This window comes from Ambystoma mexicanum, chromosome 2p (genome assembly GCF_040938575.1).
Source record: "Ambystoma mexicanum isolate Mex_15411 chromosome 2p, UKY_AmexF1_1, whole genome shotgun sequence".
NCBI classification, from domain to species: Eukaryota; Metazoa; Chordata; class Amphibia; order Caudata; family Ambystomatidae; genus Ambystoma; species Ambystoma mexicanum.
In genome coordinates, this window is record NC_090923.1 from 542,668,859 (window position 1) to 542,688,406 (window position 19,548).

At 44.5% G+C, this 19,548-nt stretch overlaps 1 protein-coding gene across 3 annotated transcripts in view; it reads left to right on the top strand.

Annotated features, from left to right (window-relative positions):
- The window catches only part of FBLN2 (fibulin 2), a 712,640-nt gene that overhangs the window by 586,074 nt on the left and 107,018 nt on the right, over positions 1–19,548 (top strand). For all 3 annotated transcript variants that reach the window (XM_069643982.1, XM_069643983.1, XM_069643984.1), the window contains 3 exons: positions 1,850–1,984; positions 11,944–12,081; positions 17,888–18,031. In XM_069643982.1, the coding sequence (XP_069500083.1) occupies positions 1,850–1,984; positions 11,944–12,081; positions 17,888–18,031 (417 nt within the window). The remainder of the gene's footprint in view (positions 1–1,849; positions 1,985–11,943; positions 12,082–17,887; positions 18,032–19,548) is intronic.

The following is a 19,548-nucleotide window of genomic DNA, read 5'->3' on the forward strand; positions in this document are numbered from 1 at the left end:
CATCAAGTTTATTAAGCGTCTTCTGAACCGTTGGCAACAGACAGATCATTCCTTTTTGAGCTCATCAAATTGTATTGCAAATGATGGATTCTGCACTAGTGTGCTTTCCCGCATCATGTTCGATCGCCATGGACTAGCAGAAATTGAAAGGCCCAAACTATAAACAGTTGCTTTGTTCTGATGATAGTGCAAGACAGGTTTTAAGCAAGCAAAAAAGGCACATGTTTGCAAGAAATACATGAGCATCAAAGGGTAGCGAGAAGGCGGAGTAAGAAATGTTATTTATGTGTCTGTGGAAATTATACATCTTGTTGGCTGCAGTGTCGCTTCAAGGAAGGCTTCCTTAGGGAAAGCAGCTTGAAGGCCAAGCTCATTACTTGAACAGAAGGAGCTCGTTTATTGATTGGCAGAGATATCTCACGTCCCTGTGGTAGTGTCTCCTTCCAACACGAAGACAGTCATGTGGCCTGATGTCTGAGTTCATGCTTGAATACAAAACAAGCATCGGCAATGCCAACATTTTGGGCTTTTGTGTAGGCATGCGAAAGCACTTTCCAGGCAAAGCCATAGTGGTATTAACTGGTCATTGGTGGTAGCAGGTGCAAAATGGTGTGAGGGCCTGGGAATGAAATGGCAGTACCTTGCCATTGCCTAATACTATTCCCCAAGCCAAAACTGTTGGCTTTGCCAATGCTTGTTTTAACAGGACTCCAGTGAAGGACATGCAGAGTGATTATAAATCAAATGGCTAAAGGCAGGCCTGGTAGCCAATTTTTATTACACCAGTATTGGGGTTACAACTCCAATTAAGGCTGCTTTGAAAAAGCCATGGCAGGCACTTTAGGAGCAACGTTTGATGGCAGGGCTTGATTAATGCAAGCTGTAAGAGTTCTCATGAGGAGGTGTTTTAAGAGGGAAGGGGCAAGAACTGGGTTAGCAATGGCCATAGGGATTAGCATGGCCATGGGCAGTCAATGGGTGGACATATAATCAAACAACACCTATAGGCTGTATCCCTCCTCATATGCCATTCCTCCCTATCTCTACTCTAATGCAATAGTTCCGCTTTATAGGTATCGCAAGCGTAGCCCAAACTAAAAAGGATTATTCTCGCGCTGCCCAGGTCCAGGTGGCATCTAATGCATTCACTTGCTCAAAACGTAACAGGAATTTAAAATGGTATTCCTAATAACTATATTTATGTATTTATTTATTTATGTCTATTGCGCCGGTAACTCGCAAGTTTCAGGGCACAGAAACAGGGACAGAGAAGACAAACAAAAGGCACGGGACATTTGTTGGATATGAGAATGCAAGTGTACCACACATGTCATAACTGCTGATCTCCCTCCTAATCTCCTCCCATAATTCTAAGGGAACTTTTGTTATCATCTGTTGAAGCCAAATCTGACTTTGTTTTTATATTGGAACATTACACATTACCGGCCATCATTTTGTGTCAGGATTAGCGAATTTTGAGATTTCTTTTTTTTTATTTTCATAAATTTTGAGATTTCTGCTGAGGATATTGTGACTGGAATGCAGATATGTAATAAGCTACCCAACTGCCCATACATTAACATTTCTTTCATTTGCTTTCAGCATAAACGCTACTAGATCATATTCCATCCATCCAATCATAGTAAAAATAAGTGACTTTTCTATAGAACTGAATGGGTTAGAAAAATCCTAAGGAAAGGTTTTCCTTCTTAGAATCGAAGATTTTAAGGATAGTTACGTAGTTTTTACGTACATTTGTCTTAGAAGAAGTAATTTCACTTTATTGAAAATACCAATGGGGCTTAGCATTTGAAGATGGACCAAAGTCTCACCTGTTCTCTCCTTGCAGATATCAATGAGTGTGTGGCCGAAAGGCACACATGCCAGCGGGGCGAGCGCTGCATCAACACGGCGGGATCTTTCACATGCCTGAAGGAGATTGTCTGTGAGTCAGGCTATGAGAACAAGGACGACATCTGTGTAGGTAAGAACATGTCCAAATGTAGTTGGTGATTTGTCACAATTATTTTTTTCCCATGAAAAGATAACAATTGTTTATTATAGTCATCATTATATGTTTATTTCGGAAATACACCATAGGTTCCATAAAAACTGTTCCAAAAGTCAGATATAAAAACATTTGCATACAGAATAGAGTCCATACATACAGCGAAACATATTTCAATCATACTCATACAAATGTCATTAAATGTTTCCTGGTAAGCAGTGCCTTCCTCACAAAGGACAGAAATACCCACCCAACACTGGGTGACTCCGCCCACAACACATAAGTCAGAGCCGGTTGATACTGAACAAACCCCTTCTCCCTCAGCAATGGTTTGAGTGAGGACCCTCTGAGTCCGGCATGGGCTGGAAAGAAGAATAAAAAGTGGGACAGATGCTCCTTGGGTGCATCACACAAAAGGCACGATTGATTGACAGTGTCACCAGACCATGCTGCCAACACGGCTAAGACACAAGCAATACGTGCCCTGGTTATAAGTATGCGCTTGGAAGGATTCTCGGCCCTCCTGTTTATTATATTACTCAACACTTAAACGTCAAATGCATTCTGAATCTTCTAAGTAGTTGACCACCAGCCCAAATGGATGAAACATCCATGGTGTTAAGGGGACTATCAGATCTCTTACTTCTTTTCAAAATTGTAATTCTAAGCGCAGAGATAAATGACCCTAGCAAAAGACAAGTCACATTAGCTGCCCAATGGAACTTATGAGGTTTAGCTCAGTGAGCAAGATAATACCCTTACTTTTTGATGTAGTAACTAGCAATTGTTTTAGAATTTTATCAGATGGTAGGTTACAGAAAATGGTAATTCCTTCGCCTCACCTATAGGGGCAAACGTTTCAGTATCCCCCAGGGCCCGCCTCTTCTTCACGTGCCCAGTCAGAGCAGATAAATAGCACCCAGTGGCTACCTGCTGTCTGATCACTGTTGATGGCACAAATATATGTGCAATTAAGTTGTTTAGTTAAAATTTGAAAACGTTAAAATAAGCAGGATGCACTTCGGGGGTTTAGTTTTAAAATGAAAAATAAAGTAAAACATGTTTCAAAGTAGCACATTTCGACTTGCTAGAGTAGCACAGCACTAGCTTGTGTGATTGGGCAGGAATGGGGTTCATCAAGGGTGATTTATGGCACAGCAAGTGAGTTTAAAAACATACAGGTTATTGGCAGGTCACATGGTCTGGGAACCCTAGACATGGGGGCTACTGTGACCCGACTTACGAATACACAATCAAAGAATGCACTGACCATACTACAATGTAATCAATGTCACACCTTCCATGAACCTGAATATAATTCAGTGGTCCATATGGGAATGTTGTAAAAAATCAAGGGTTCAATACATTCATTAAAACAAACATTTACTATAGTATGCCGATCTCAGTAGAGTATCATAATCAATAGATGACTGATACGTTATATAACTCATGGGGTTCCTCCCGTTCCTTAGTTCATGATCAAACAGACATAATACCTACTATAATTTCTATGTCACACAAAACCATCATAGGAAGCGAGTCGGACATGCAGAACCCTAATCAGGTCAACAATACCCTTAGTCTCTTGTAATGCCATATATGATGCTGTCCAATGGCACACGTACATGTCATTATAGCATTTCTTACAGTGTGTGTAGATTTTCCTATATGTGTATTGCACAGCTCAGAAACCTTTACCCAGCTCACGAGCTGATGCTGTACATAGGCTCTACATCTTCAACCTGATTTATTTACTTTAACGTGTTTGTATATTGCATTTATGTAACGCCCAAACCCTGGGGTATCACAGCGTTTGTTCAGAAGGCAGAGAGAGATAACCAGAAGTCATACAGAAAAGGTAGAAGTTGCATTGATCGTATTTGTTGAACAACCAAGTTTTCACCAGTTTCCTAAATGTTTGATAGGAGCACTCATTTCTGATGTTGGGCAGGAGAGAATTCCACAGGGAGGGCGCTCTGACGCAGAAGCTCGCGCAACCAGGTTTAATTGGCAAAGATTTGCTTGGCTTCTGGATAGTCACCCTCGACTAGATGTCACACATCCCTTGCAGTCCAGGGATTGACTAAGATGTGTTCACTCCCTCAGCAAAGATTGAATGTCCACGTGGTCTAAAAAGATTTCACCTGCTTGAGACAGTGATGGAGAACATGAGATGAGGAAATTGGGGCAGAGACAAAGTGGCCAATATTTACTTGATCCGACTGGTCCAGTAGGAAGGATTCAAACCATTGGCCTGTCACTCCCATTGATGTGAAATCATGGAGACAATGGAGTAAGAATGTTGTCTGTGGCTTTTGGAAACTATTGCTTTACATTTTAAAGTATGGATTCCACAGCAACTTGTTGGTCTAATCCCTGATTCTCGACCGATCTTGGTATCTGAGCAATTATTTTCAGTATTTGGCAGACCATTAGCGTTTCTAATCTTGTAGTTTAAATGGGTAGCTTTGCAACTTGATAGCTTGGCGGGAAACATACGCCAGCATCAAGTTTCTTAAGTGTGGGGTAAAGTGACTTTTTATTTTAGCAAGTACTAACGTAGTCTTTGCATAAAACCCATACAAGATTGGAGGATTTGAAGCCACGTTAATCTCATTACGATAATCATTATTATTGGAGTATGTATTGAGCGCAGACCTAACTTAAGGAAGCTACGGAGTGCATTGCAAATCATAGGGAAGGGATACAGTGAGGGGAGAAGAGATACAAGGGAGGGGAGGAGGGTAGCGGAGGGCGATAACATCCGGGGAGAGCAGTACATTTGGCACCAATGGATGTACAAGCAACCAGAAGAGTAAACAGGGAAGCAGATTACCCAGTCTCAGGTTGGGTGGGTAGTGGACGGGGTGTGGGCCTAGCTGTAAGGCTATATCTGTTCTTTTTTGATGCTCACGGAAGGGGTCACTTGGAAGGTAGAGCGAGAGAGGGGCATGAGGAAAAGCAGTCACATGGTAGGCAGAGAGCGGGAGGGGAAGGAGGAGAATGGATCACATGGTAGGCAGAGAGAGGGAGGGGAAGGAGGAGAATGGATCACATGGTTGGCAGAGAGACGGAGAGGAAGGAGGAAAAGGAGTCACGTGGTAGGCAGCGAGAGGCAGCGGAAGGAGGAAAAGCAGTCACATGGTTGGCAGAGAGAAGGATGGGAAGAAGGAAAATGAGTCACATGGTAGGCAGAGAGAGCGAGGGAAAGGAGGAAAAGGAGTCACATGGTAGGCAGACAGAGGGAGGGGAAGGAGGAAAAGGAGTCACGTAGTAGGCAGCGAGAGAGGGGAAGGAGGACAAGGAGTCATGTGGTAGGCAGAGAGAGGGAGGGGAAGGAGGAAAAGGAGTCACATGGTAGGCAGAGGGATGGAAAGACTCGCTGAGCATGGGATCCTGCGGATTGTGTTTAATGTCAATATTGCATTTTCTGGGGGGTTATTGAACAAGTCTGGTAGCTCATTTCCAGCTTTTGGGTGAGTTTGGGGGTGTTCTTTAGCAGGCCGTCTTGCCATTTCATTGCATATTTTGACGAGTTCAAGTGTTTTGTTTGGTGTTTCAAAGGGTGAGTTTTGTTAAAGTCTAATTTAAATGTTTCCTATCTATGCTGCTTTTTGCTTACTGCTCTCTTGACCTCTGCCAGCTCCTTTTGGCGCCATTGATGTTTTGGATTGTGTTCTTTCAGTTTAGCCCCACTGTTCTATTGTGCCATAGGTCTATATACTGTCAGAGTAAGTGCAGTTTAGGAACCTAGAGGTTTGGTGACCTGTTCAGTCTGTTGGGAGTAGCACAGCAGTTGGTAAATTAGTTATTTGAGGTCAATGTTTAAGGATTGGCTGTTGGTTGTTGCTTGTTAGGCAGAAACCTGTGCAGTTCCCTTAGGGAACGCTACAAAAGATTTAAGACTACAGGTGTTGGCAGTAAACCCACTTGGTAGCAGTCTGTACCACCCAGATTTACCTGGTAGCTGTGGCTGAGCAGTCAGACTTCCCTCAAGAAGAGTTAGGCAGTATGCAAAGTATACACAATAGGCACTCAGATACAACAATACAAGCAAACACTGACCAGAGCTTTGGTATCAAAGTATATAATTATTTATTTAAAAACACACAGTTTGAAACACTCCAGCACTCTTATTGTAAAATATTCTAAACACAGTTCCTATTGTAATATATACACCCCTTTTTCCTTATCAGATAAGTCACTGTAAAACACCACTTATTTTCATACAGAGGTGAGCGCTTAACTAGATGGCACTCCAATAAGTTTGTGAGAAAGGGAGGGAAAAAGACAGAATATGGAAAGGTACACCACTCTTAGATTCAGGAACACTATTAGCAAGGCAGAAGAGCAAAAGTCACTGGTGAGCCAAAGTCCAAAGGCTGGGCCCACTCTTAGAGAGAGCAGAGCACAAATGCGCCCAAGATCACACAGTTACACTAGGCTTAGAAAGTCTTGCAGAGGGTTCAAAAAGAGTTTAGAGAGGCTTAGGAAAGTTTAGCCAGGGTGTCCCAGGCTAACCCAGGTTCAAAAGCCGGGGCTAAATCTACCCCGTACAGTCAGTAGCAAGGGAAGCCAGGCGGGACACGGTACCTTAAGTGGGAAGGATCCTCCAGCGGTGGCAGTTGTTCCTGGTAGTGGGTGCAAGTTGCGTCGTCATCCAGGGGAAGAGAAGATCTCGACTTGGAGGAAAGATGAAGGTCGTTGCACTACCAGGGCAGAAACCAGCCGCAGAGTTTTCCGGTTAAAGGTGGTACCTGTGTTTCACGGTCATGGTAAAACGTGGTATCCCGGTTGCCGGGGTGCTTGGCACAGGCAAGGTGGCCACGAGGTACGTTGAGAAAGCAAAAATACGGTGAAACTGGTTATCCCCACCAGTCAAAGGAAGAAGACTCTCCGGCGGGAGATCTCCTCTGTCGTTGGGAAAAGTGGTGAGGCAGTCCAGCAGGGTCCCACCAGTGGTGGTGTCGTGGCAGGTCGGCTCAGCGTCTCCCTCGTCGGATTCTAAGGTCCTGTGGTGACTTCTGAAGTTCCAGTCCCCAAAGCCCTGCTTTTATGCAGCAAACCCCCATTCACTCAGCCTAGCTGTCACTCAAACATGCTAAGTGGTGAGCCGGCCGGCTCACCACTTGGGCCAATCAGGATGGAGTGCGACTTGAGTTGCCTTGGCAACTCAGTCCAGGGTGCCTAAATTTCCCTCCACCCCTCCTAAGTACCCCAGACAGAGTGGCACCACTTTGGAGGGCTTCTGTGGAGAAGCCTGCCAAAAAGTGGAACAAAGGGCTCGACTTCGGTTGGAGTCACAGAAAAGAACACAAACGCCATTTTAGAATCAAGTTTTAGCAAAAAATACCAACCGGAGAATTAATTTTAATTAAATAAACCGGCAGTATGTTCGAGGCTACCGTAAATAATTAAATAAAGATAGTAGCCTAAAACAATGGGAAATCCCATAGGAAAATATTCGCGGTTGAATATAAAAAATAGTATCCACTGCCACCAGCCAAAACACGATCAGGGGGGACGGAGACGTGCCCCTCGACTAACAGACCCCGGGGCAATTGAATTGCCCCAGCCAGTACGTCCACAATATGATGGTTTGTACTGGTTCTGTTCAGAATTTAAGACTAGTAAAGTCAATGGTGACTTTACATGCCCTGGGAGACAGTAGTCAGTCCCAGGGTATGGGGTCTATACTGTGGGGTCACTATGACACCCCTGTGTTACTGCACAGAGGGTGCTGTGTAACACACATCACAAAAACACATGAAGCCCTATGGAGTAAAAGACCCCATAGCCCATTAAACACATCTAAATTCAAAGAAACACACTCAAATCATGCCCAAGAGTGAGGGTAAAAGAGTCTCACTCTTGGCAGGAGAAAAAAATAAACCCCAAAAATCCAGCAAAGCTGCTGGGGGACTCACTTGGTTAGGAAATTCAGCCTAAACAGAATTCTCCCTAACATTGCTCTTTTGCAGTTCGTTCTTAAAGATGGTTATGTGGTTATGGTAATATTGAAGAACGGTCGGTCCAGAATAGCTGGGAGGTAGCGATTTCACTGAAGTGGACATCTGTGTAATTATCATGTGTAATGTTTGACCCTCTGTTTTTAGGACCCGTTCATCTTTGACTAGGCCACATGTTGTTCCTATGTGTCCGATAATCTAAGGGAAAATAGTTGAGTACCTTTTATCTCCGGTAAGACTTGTACGCTGTGCCAGCAATGCAAGGCCATCTTTTCTCTTTTCCCCAAACTAGGAATTCTATCCCTGTGCCTTTCCTTAATACTGTAAATAAATTCCTGCACACTTTTAATTCCCTAACCACCGACATCAAAGAAAACATATTCTCTATGTGGCGGAGTAATGCGCACTGTAATGTTCCTGGTGACAGAAAACATGTCCCACTTTAAGGTGTTAAGAATCATGGGGTCGAATGTGCAGACGGGAAATCTTCACTACTGCGGATTACAATGTCCGGGATTGACCAGGAAACGCCCACTCCAGCAAAACAAGCAAATGTTGTCATGGAAACGCATTGTTTCTCTAGAGCAAACAATACAGCAACATGGCTTCGTGTTTATTATAAACTCAGTTTCTAACAACAGCACGTGTGATCTCTAGGAAGAATATCTTCATGTCCGACGTCATGACCTTTTTAAGAAGGAAGGAAGTACACTGTGACTTAATGACTGTTGACAGGGAAAGGGGACTACAGAGAAAAATCATACCCAGGTGGGACTTGTGCCGCCATGTTTTGACAAAAGTTCATAAATTCTAATACTTTGATTCAGAGTATATCATTAAAAAATAACTTGGAGGCTTTCAGACTGCTTGGACAGCCAACACCTCGAAAAGGAAATGGAAGAAATGCCATCAGATCGAAAATATGCCTGTGCGGCAGCGCTTCGGGGCATCCCGCTGAGCCTTTGGCAACCGAGGGCAACGTACGATTCAGAGACACTGTTTTCCAGCTCGTGTAATATTGTCATTCTGTCTGGGATTCATACTTGCAGTCTGTTTAATAGTCTCGATGGGACGGATCAAGTGCTTTTAAAGAAGAGTGGTGGAGCTTGTAAAGGTCTGTAACTCGCCTCAAAATCTCAATGATCAGCAGAGCAGCTCCAAGATCTGGAATACCCCCATCGACCAACTGGCACCCTGCTCATACCCCGTGTAATATATAGCTCTCCTTGGAATGTGTGGTTCATTCAGGTCCCACTGGTAGTGGCACTCTGCAAATAGAAAGCAGACATAGTTATTTATTTAAAGGCTCCCACAATTCTAATCATGCAAACCCTGGACTTTGGAAATAGTGAACTTGCTTGCATATAGGCTGCAATTTAATTCGCACTTATGGCTTCCGTAACCCAACTCACTGGTACTTCTGCTTAATGTTCTCACCCTCAGAAGAAGATTGAGAGAGTCAGTGCACTGACATGGATTGATGGGTTGATGAATAGGCCAACTGACCTAACCAAAGGAAACAGAACACTCAAAAAACAACCAGAGATAAATACAACAATGGGGTGCGTCGGGTCTGGGGGGGGCAAAATGAAGCAATTCTGCATTTATTGACTGGTCCTCGCTTTGGTAATTAGAGAGTTCAATATCTTGCCATAGGGCATTAGATCAAGGGCAGTACACATCCTTTCTAATGGGGAGTTCCACAGCCTGGATGTCAAGCAGGAGAACGTTTGATTTGATTATTTAGATGTCTTTGCAAAATATGTAATGCTATTGTGAATTGTATTTGAGTGAGAGGTGGGATACTGACTTTTTATTTTAGGTTTTTGGAAATTTTAATAGTAATTTGAATGCTCCATATGCAACTGGTTCGCTTCCAGGTGCAAGATGATACAAGGAGGAGAAAGTGTCACATGGTAGGTAGAGAGAGGCAGGTGAAGGGAGAGACGGCGTCACGTGGTAGGCAGGGAGAGGGAGGTGAAGGGAGAGAAGGCGTCACATGGTAGGCAGAGAGTGGGATGAGAAGGGGAGAAAGCGTCCCATGGAAGGCAGAGAGAGGGAGGTGAAGGGAGAGAAGGCGTCAGGTGGTAGGCAGGGAGAGGGAGGTGAAGGGAGAGAAGGCGTCACGTGGTAGGCAGGGAGAGGGAGGTGAAGGGAGAGAAGGCGTCACATGGTAGGCAGAGAGTGGGATGAGAAGGGGGAGAAAGCGTCCCATGGAAGGCAGAGAGAGGGAGGTGAAGGGAGAGAAGGCGTCAGGTGGTAGGCAGGGAGAGGGAGGTGAAGGGAGAGAAGGCGTCACATGGTAGGCAGAGAGTGGGATGAGAAGGGGAGAAAACGTCACATGGAAGGCAGAGAGAGGCAGGTGAAGGGAGAGAAGGCGTCACATGGTAGGCAGAGCGAGGGAGGGGAAAAGGAGAAAGCGTCACATGGTACGCAGAGAGAGGGAGGGGAAGGAGGAGTAGGGGTCATATGTTAGGCAGAGAGAGAGAGGGGAAGTGGGAGAAGGGGTCCCATGGTAGGCAGTGAGAGGGAGGGGAAGGGGGAGAAAGGGTCCCATAGTAGGCAGAGAGAGGAGTGGAACGGGAGAAAGGGTTACATGGTAGCCACAAAAAGGGAGGGGATGGAGGAGAAGGCGTCCCATGGTAGGCAGAGAGAGCGAGGGGAAGGAGGAGAAGGGGTCCCATGGTAGGCAGAGAGAGCGAGGGGAAGGAGGAGAATGGATCACATGGTAGGCAGAGAGAGGGAGAGGACAGAGAAGGCGTCATATGGTAGGCAGAGAGAGGGAGAGGACAGAGAAGGCGTCATATGGTAGGCAGAGAGAGCGAGGGGAAGGAGGAGAATGGATCACATGGTAGGCAGAGAGAGCGAGGGGAAGGAGGAGAAGGGGTCCCATGGTAGGCAGAGAGAGGGGGGAGAAGGAGATTACCCCCTTAATGAGGCACAGTATATGCTTTCTAAGCATCATCATGAAGAAACCGACATTTACCGACCATACCAGACCTATCCAACAATGTTAGACCATAACATGCCTGCAACAGGCCATTGCATCAGCAGCCATTCATATATCAGCATAACCCTGAGAGATAGTATATGGGGAGACATACAGCTACCGCCACTATAAGGACATCCCACTTAATGTACTCCACTAACCTACATCATGACATTTAGACATGTAGTAGATGAGGAGGGACCCATAGGTACCCATTCGCCTTACCTGACTACATCAAGTAGGAATTAGACAGATGCTTATACATTGTTCTAAGCCAGACAGGAGTTAGGAGGTGGCTATGGTTTTATAGGGTTCCATGTAATAATGGCGCCACAAAAATCTCGCCATGCAAAAATATCGCCGAAAAATTGCCGTTTTTTGTGGCGACATTATTGCATGGAACATGCGGGGGACACCCCTGCAACCCCCAAACATTTTTTTTCTTTTACATTTTTTTTTTTGCCCCTGTCCCCATATATATGTTCACCCAAATAATATCGCCACAACATTTTCCCGGCGATATTATTTATGGCGACCATATATATGGGGATATTATTACCTGATACCGTTTATAGGTACCCTGCACTGCTGTCTGCACCACACATATTACGTGATTTACCTACCTACACCATGACGTGTTTACCACAGTTCGGTAAATCACTGATCACACAAGATGGTCATTAGTATCACAAAGCCATAGAAATGACAGTGGTGAGCTCAATACATGCCCTACAATGTAACATAAGATACCATAACATACCTTAACATGATGTTTCTGAGGTCTTCGTAAGCACTGCTGTGCAGGGAAGCCACTACATGGCTGCACTCCATCTTATACTACGCTCAGTCAATAATACACTTGCTCCTCGTTCCTGCTTTCAGCCCTACACCCATGCTCGTTATTTTACTAGAGTGGAAAGAAGAACGAGCAGTGTTCTGAACACATAAACTAATATTTCCTTCTCCCATCCCTCTAGATATTGATGAATGTGATCGTGGAACTCATGACTGTAAAGTGAACTCCATATGTAGGAACACAAAGGGCTCCTTTTACTGTGAATCGAAGCCGCGATGCCGCGATGGCTTCATACAAGATCCTGCTGGGAATTGTGTTGGTAAGTGGACGTCTCCAGGTTCCGATGGCATAAGAGGCTGGCACGCCGTTTTGTAAAAAAGGCATAATTTCATATGCATTTGGTTCACACGGGATCACAGGTCACACATATGCATAGGGCTCACGTTGAAGAAAACATTGTAGATTCATTTGTCACAATGCACCAAGGGAGGTATATAAGACATGCTGGTGTCAGGGCAACCCTTTCTCCAGAAATGGTGGTAAAACATCTTTTAAATGTGAAGCAAATCTGTCCAGCGGTTTTGGCTGTCGGCATGTTCAAGGGATAGGCATTTTCGCCTATGGGAAAAACAATGAAAATGCTGAAAAACACCCTTTTTTCAATGCTTTATTCATTTTTCTATATATAGGAAGCTGTACCACAGTCTCCAGTACTTACTTAAAGCAACCTGCACCTCATGCCATCATGAGAACTGCCTGTCTTGGGATGATGGTATCAGTGATGTCATCATTGTGGTCATACACTGCTTAACTGCGGCTGCATATTTACGGTGGAATTGTTCAAAATGCGATTGCTGAATTTGAGGCGTTTTGTTGCTTTAAATCTGATCAACTTAACTCTCTCTCAACCAATGTTTTTTTCACTGAATTTCAAAGATTTTGATGCTATATATTTTTCACATTGACTCTGATCACCTTAACTCACTCCTAACTAAAGGTTTTCACTGAATCTCAAGGGTTTTGTTATACTACCGTTTCTTAGGGAACTAGTCGTGGCCTTTGGCCATGCCCACTGAACATGTTACACCAATCGGTTTCCTTGGGGCACACTATCCTTGGCCTTTAGCCATGGCCACTGTACACATTGCACAAATAGGTTTCTTGGGGCACACTAGCCATGCACCAATAGGTTTCCATGGGGCACACTTTGCATGGCCTTTGGCCATGCCCACTGAACATGTTACACCAATATGTTTCCTTGGGGCACACTATCCATGGCTTTTAGCCATGGCCACTGTACATGTTGCACAAATAGGTTTCTTGGGGCACACTAGCCATGCACCAATAGGTTTCCTTGGGGCACACTATGCATGGCCTTTGGCCATGCCCACTGAACATGTTACACCAATATGTTTCTTTGGGGCACACTATCCATGGCCTTTAGCCATGGCCACTGTACATGTTGCACAAATAGGTTTCTTGGGGCACACTAGCCATGCACCAATAGGTTTCCTTGGGGCACACTATTCATGGCCTTTGGCCATGCCCACTGAACATGTTACACCAATATGTTTCTTTGGGGCACACTATCCATGGCCTTTAGCCATGGCCACTGTACATGTTGCACAAATAGGTTTCTTGGGGCACGATAGCCATGCACCTATAGGTTTCCTTGGGGCACACTATCAATGGCCTTTGCCCGTGGCCACTGTACATGTTGCACCAATTGGTTTCTTTGGGCCCACTAGCCAGGGCCACCATTATTTTGTTAATAATACACTGAAGGCTTTGGATGAGCTGGTCTGATTGGCGACACTGGTCCTAAATAGCTTCAAATCAAAAGAGTGTTTTTCATACTTAGAAAAGGTCACTAGTTGCTATCGAGTGGTGTGGTGAAAAAAGCCTACTATTCCAACATGAAGTAACAAATTGTGAGCATACTCAGACATAAGACATGCGCCAATTGGTTTGAGTCAAATTGAGATTCTAGCTGACGTGTGAGACCAGGAACAGCGATAACATAGGGATCTAACCCTTCTAACAGACACAATTCTAAATGGACTCTATTCAAGACTGCAATTCGAAGCAAGTATGAGCCCTGATTTGAGAAAGGCGCTTTAAAGCTGAAACACGTGTCATCAACAGGGGCTATTATTATGACCAGATTAAAAATCTCAATTTAACTCAAACCAATTGGCGCATGTCTTATGTCTGAGTATGCTCACAAACCATTATTTTGTTACCAAACACCCATTGCCCCCTCCCAGTAGATGTAGGCACTGCATTTTTCTAACTCCTTATTCCCGCAATAATTTCACAGTAATCATAAACAAATAACAGAAATTCCAGCAGTAGAGTGGCTGTTTGCCGATTCCTGTGATAATGGGAAACATTGCTCAGAATTAAAAAGTCTTCCATATTCTCACAGACACTCAACATTTTTCCCCCTTCTTCTTTCCAGGTCCCCTCACTCCATTCAATTGCTTTCCCCCCCCCTGACCTTCACCCACCTATCACTCATTGCTTCATGTGATGCACATTTTTTCTGAGCACGTCTTGCAGCGTTGCTGCTGTAATCTCGTGAGATTCACGTTATCTTCCCCTGATAAACCAAAACATGTCTACCTGTAACTAGCTCCATGAATCGCTTCCAAATCCCCAACTTCACATGATGTCTTCTTTCTCACTCCTGACCTCTATCCTGATATGATTGCTATTGCTATTGCTACTGCTGTTGGTATTCATATTTCGCTCATGGCCAGGCCATCTAAGCGCTGTCGTTCAAAGCAATCAGTGTTCCACTGGGAGTGACACCATAAACAGAAGAGTTTTGAGTCACTTTCTGATGTCGAGAACGCTATTAGACTCTGCAAGGTCATGATGGAGTTAATTCCAAAGTTTGATGGCATCCCTTTTCCTCCTCCAAATAGTGTTCTGAGCCCTTCCATTTGCGGCTTCTCCCAGTAATATCATGGGAATCACTTGCATCAAGCAAACAAAAATGGTGTCCTTTCATTTCTGAAAAGCTTCTCAGTCTCTCTGCTGCAATGCACCAAGGATGATATATAAAAAACGTTTTAAGGAACAGGGCGCACGCCCATGTCTCTGTGGAACATTTTAAAAACTACTGGATGGATTTACCCCAAACCAGTAAAGGTAATTAAGTCAATGCTTTGTGCCCAAATTGTTTCTTATTTGGTCTTAATCTGCATGGCGGTTTTCGTGCTACGGTTGTTCAACAACTGCACTTTTTCTCTATGGGGAAAACTGTGTTTTTAAAAAAATAATGTTTTTCATTTATTGACAAATTGAACGCAACATTTCCAGTATTTGGGGGTCTGGGACTGACTAACTTTGTGTTTAGAAATTGTCATCCAAATCCATCCAGCAATTCAAACATTATTAGCATCTGTCTGCCTCTCTTCTGCAAAGCACCAAGTCCAATATAAAGGTTTTAAGGTGTAGGGGGCGTCCCGTTCTTTGTTGAATATTTTCTTTCCTTCTTTCTTTATTCCATTTATGAAGTGCATATACAACCCAGAAGCATTGAGGTGATGTTACAGACCAGTTACTTGCAAACAAACAGAAGGGAGATAGACAGTATACCGGGTGATGAGCAGGCAGGCGGCATTCTAGGTAAACAACTTAGGTTTTAGGGCTTTTCGTAATACCCATTATGAAGGTTCGGCTCTTAGTGTGGGAGGCAGTGAGTTCCATTGTTTGGCTGCAATATAGAGGAAACTGAAGCCACTGGCTTTGGCTCATCTGACTTTGATGTTGGAGGAGGCGGTGAGCATACAGGGTTCTAGTTGGCTTGGACAACTGTGTTCTGGAGATTTTCAGGGAGAGGTGGAGGGGCATAACAAGAGAAGCACTTGTGGGTAATGGACATTGTTTTGAAGAGGATATACTCGCGAATGGGCAGCCAGTGTACGGCTCGCCTGGCTGCAGTCATGTGATCCCTCTTGGGAATATTGAGGGCAGCTCTAAGAGCATTGTTGTGTATGATTCGAAGCTTGTCTACGTTTTTAGATGAAGTACCGACAAAGAGGGCAGTACGATAGTCAAGTCTGCAGCCAAAGGCTGCTCGGCAATAGTTAGGCAGCTCTCTGTAGTTTTAATAACTCCTGAATGAATTTACCCCACACCAGTCAAAGAAACGAAATCAACACTTTGTGCCCACACTGTTTTCTTATTTGTTCCAAATCTGTCAAGTAGTTTTCACGCTACGGCTGTTAAAACACTGCACTTTTTCTCTATGAGAAAACAGATGGGAGTAGGCTGAAAACTCTGTTTTCTTAATACCTTTTTCATTTTTTTTTAAATTGTTCCGAAAATGTTCAATTTGGCAGGGGGGGGGGGCTTTGACATCCTTTTTGTTTGGAAAATGTCATCCAAATCCATCCAGCAAGTCAAAAGGTATTAGCCTTGCTCAGCCTCTCTGCTGAAAAGCACTAAGGTAGATGTAAAGGTTTTAAGGAGCAGGGGGTACCCATTTCTCTGTCAAATATTTTAAAAACTACTGAATAGGTTTACGCCAAACCAGTCAGGTAAATTACGTCAACACTTTGTGCCCAAGTTGTTTCTTATTTGGTCCAAATCTCCCCTGCGGTTTTCGCGCTACAGCTGTTCACAAAGTGCATCTTTTCTCGATGAAAAAATGAATGGGCAGAAAACTGCTGTCTCAACAAAAAATTTTTTTTGACATTTTCTTCCCAAAATGTCAATTTTGGGGTGGGGGGCATTGACAAACCTTTGGTTTTGAAAATGTCATCCAAATCCAGCAAATCAAAAATTACAAGCAATAGAATTTTGGGAAAAGGCTGCTTTTTCATTTCTGGAAAGTCCCTCGGCCTCTCTGCTGCAATGCACTATGGGAGATACTGCTATCATTTTGTGAGAAATGGGCACTCTTTTCCCTGTTAATTATTGAAAAAACTACTTGACGGATTTACCCCATGCAAGTCCCGAAAACAGATGCTTTGTGTCCGAGTTGTTTCTTATAGGGACCAAATCCATCCAACAGTTTTTGTGCTTCGTTGCAGAAATTGTTTTATTTTTTCTCAATGGGAAAATGGAATAGGCCAAAAACAGCATTTGTTTTGCTTTTTTAGTAACTGAAATCTCTGCACTGGCTCCCAGTGACAGTGAGGATTAAGTTCAAAACCCTCTGCATTGTCCACAAGGCCTTCTCGGGCCTGGGACCTCATTGACCTTCAACTCTCTCTTCCTAAATATCTTCCTTCTCGAGCTCTTCGCTCATCCACCTCCAACTCCCTCAGAGTTAGTCGCTTCTCCAAGCAGCGAGTTTACGGTAGATCTCTTTCTTCTGCTGGGGCCTCCCTCTGAAACAGCCTACCTACCTCTCTGAAACTTGAAGAGAACCATCTCTGGTTCCGGAAGCCCAAGACCTTCCTCTTTGTTTCCGCTTTCTCTCCTGCTCTCCCCTGCTGATCTCCTGGCAAAATCTGAAACTGCACTAGTTTACCTGGCTACCCTCTGATCTCGGGCCCAGGACCCCCGCCAGTTGCACACAAGCACTGCCCCCTGGCAACTCTTGCACTCAGGGACTGTCTCTGTATCCCTACAGCCCCCACTAGCACCTGACACCTGATGTATGCACTTACCCTTGCACTTGCCACCAGCTGCCCGCACTTTTATTTATGGTCTTTATGTATTTACTGTTATCCTATGTACTGCAGTGCCCCTCCCCTTCCCCCTGCACTTTTCCCCTTGCCCCCTCCCCTCACTTGCGCAATCTCAAGGTCACCTGGCCTAGTAGGATCGCTGTCTGTCTTCCCCCCTGTTTCCCCTCCCTTGCCTCGTCGCGCCTTGAAACACTTGTGTATAGGCGCGTTATAAATGACATATCATATCACATCATTAACAAATCATTCTCAAAATGTCCAGTGTCGGGTGCCCATGACAAACATTTTGTTTGGGAAATTTCACCAAATCCGTCCACCGAGTCAAACGTTATTAGCAATTCAATTTTGGGATTTCCTTTGGAACTAGGCACTGACCTTAACTATAGTGCAGCTCATGTGAAAAGGACTGACATGGTGTTACTTGAGGCCTGTGTGCTGACTAGCTGACTGAGTGATCTGCGCTATTCCCTTTTACAGATGTTAATGAATGCACGTCTCTTCCGGAACCCTGTAAAGTTGGATTCAGCTGTATAAACACAGTTGGTTCCTACACCTGTCAGAGGAACCCTCTGATGTGCAACCGAGGCTACCATTCCAGCGAGGATGGATCCAGATGCATTGGTGAGTGACATTCCTTGGTATAAATGAATGCACCCCATAAAGATGTTCACATTAATCCAAGCACCTGAACGATACTGGGATGTTATGTTATGTTATGTTATGTTATGTTATTTTGCATTTGTATAGCGCCTTATGTACCATTGGTATGATCTCAAGGCGCTGGTAGGTTGATCTCCCTCGGGAACCGCAGTTCGAGTCAGTTGAGCGATAGAGAGTCGTAAAGTGCGCGTGCGCACCAGGTATGTGTGCAGCTGGTGTGGTTGTAAGCTGCTTCTTAACGGTAGGTGTGGTGCTGAGGAGATCAATTGAATGTGTTCAGTCAGGAGGGTGGACATTCAGACTGAGTTCTGGCTGTGTTAGGCCTGAGGAGACGCCTAAGCTAGCCAGTGTGTGCTAGCTATCTGCTTTATAAGGATGATGGGTAACTTGATGGGTAATGTTAGTATGAGAACAGCTTTACCGCATGTGTCATAGTACTGCTGTGTTCTAGTTGAATGATGGTGTATATGAGAGAGTAAGCGTAGTAGTGGGATATTGTGGTAATCAGTAAAGTGTATGCGACCAGGTACACTCAGTGAATGTTGGGAATACCTACTAAGTTCATTTCTACTACAGTGAGGGCATACTTCAAAGTTCAACTTTAACACAGTGACGCTATTGGGCACACTCAATGATGTTGGGATACTGTCTAGATTCAACATTAGCACAGAGATGCTATTAGGGCACGTTTCTAAGTTCAGCTTTAACACAGTGACGCTATTAGGCAACTTTCTCTAAGTTCAACTTTAACACATTGACGCTATTAGGCACACTTTCTAGATTCAACTTTAACACAGTGATGCTATTAGGACACATGCTATTTATCACAATTGTGCCTAATGTGGTACATGCTATCTATCGCAATTCCAACTGAGAGTGGGACAGGCTATCATTCACAATGCATCTACGTGAAGGATATGCTACCAGTTATAATTCTTTCTGGGAGAGGCATATGCCAACGTTCACAATTCCGTTTGCAGTCACCTTTTTTTTTACATTAATGCAGCAATGGGGTCGTGGGATGGTGCGGGGGCTGAGGCAGTCACTTTTTTTTACATTAAGGCAGAAATGGTGTTGTGGGAAGGCGCGGGCCTGGGGCAGTCAGTTTTTTTTACATTAATGCAGCAATGGGGTCGCGCGACGGCACGGGGGCTGGGGCAGTCTCTTTTATTACATTAAGGCAGCAATGGGGTCGCAGGATGGTGCGGGGCCTGGGGCAGTCACTTTTTTTTACATTAATGCAGCAATGGGGTCGCGGGATGGCGCAGGGGCTTGGGCAGTCAGTTTTTTTCATTAATGCATCAATGGGCTCGCGGGATGGTGCGGGGGCTGGGGCAGTCACCTTTTGTTTACATTAATGCAGCAATGGGATCCTGGGATGGCACAGGGGCTGGGGCAGTCACTTTTTTTTACATTAATGCAGCAATGGTGTCGCGGGATGGCGCGGGGAGCTGGGCCAGTCACTTTTTTTACATTAA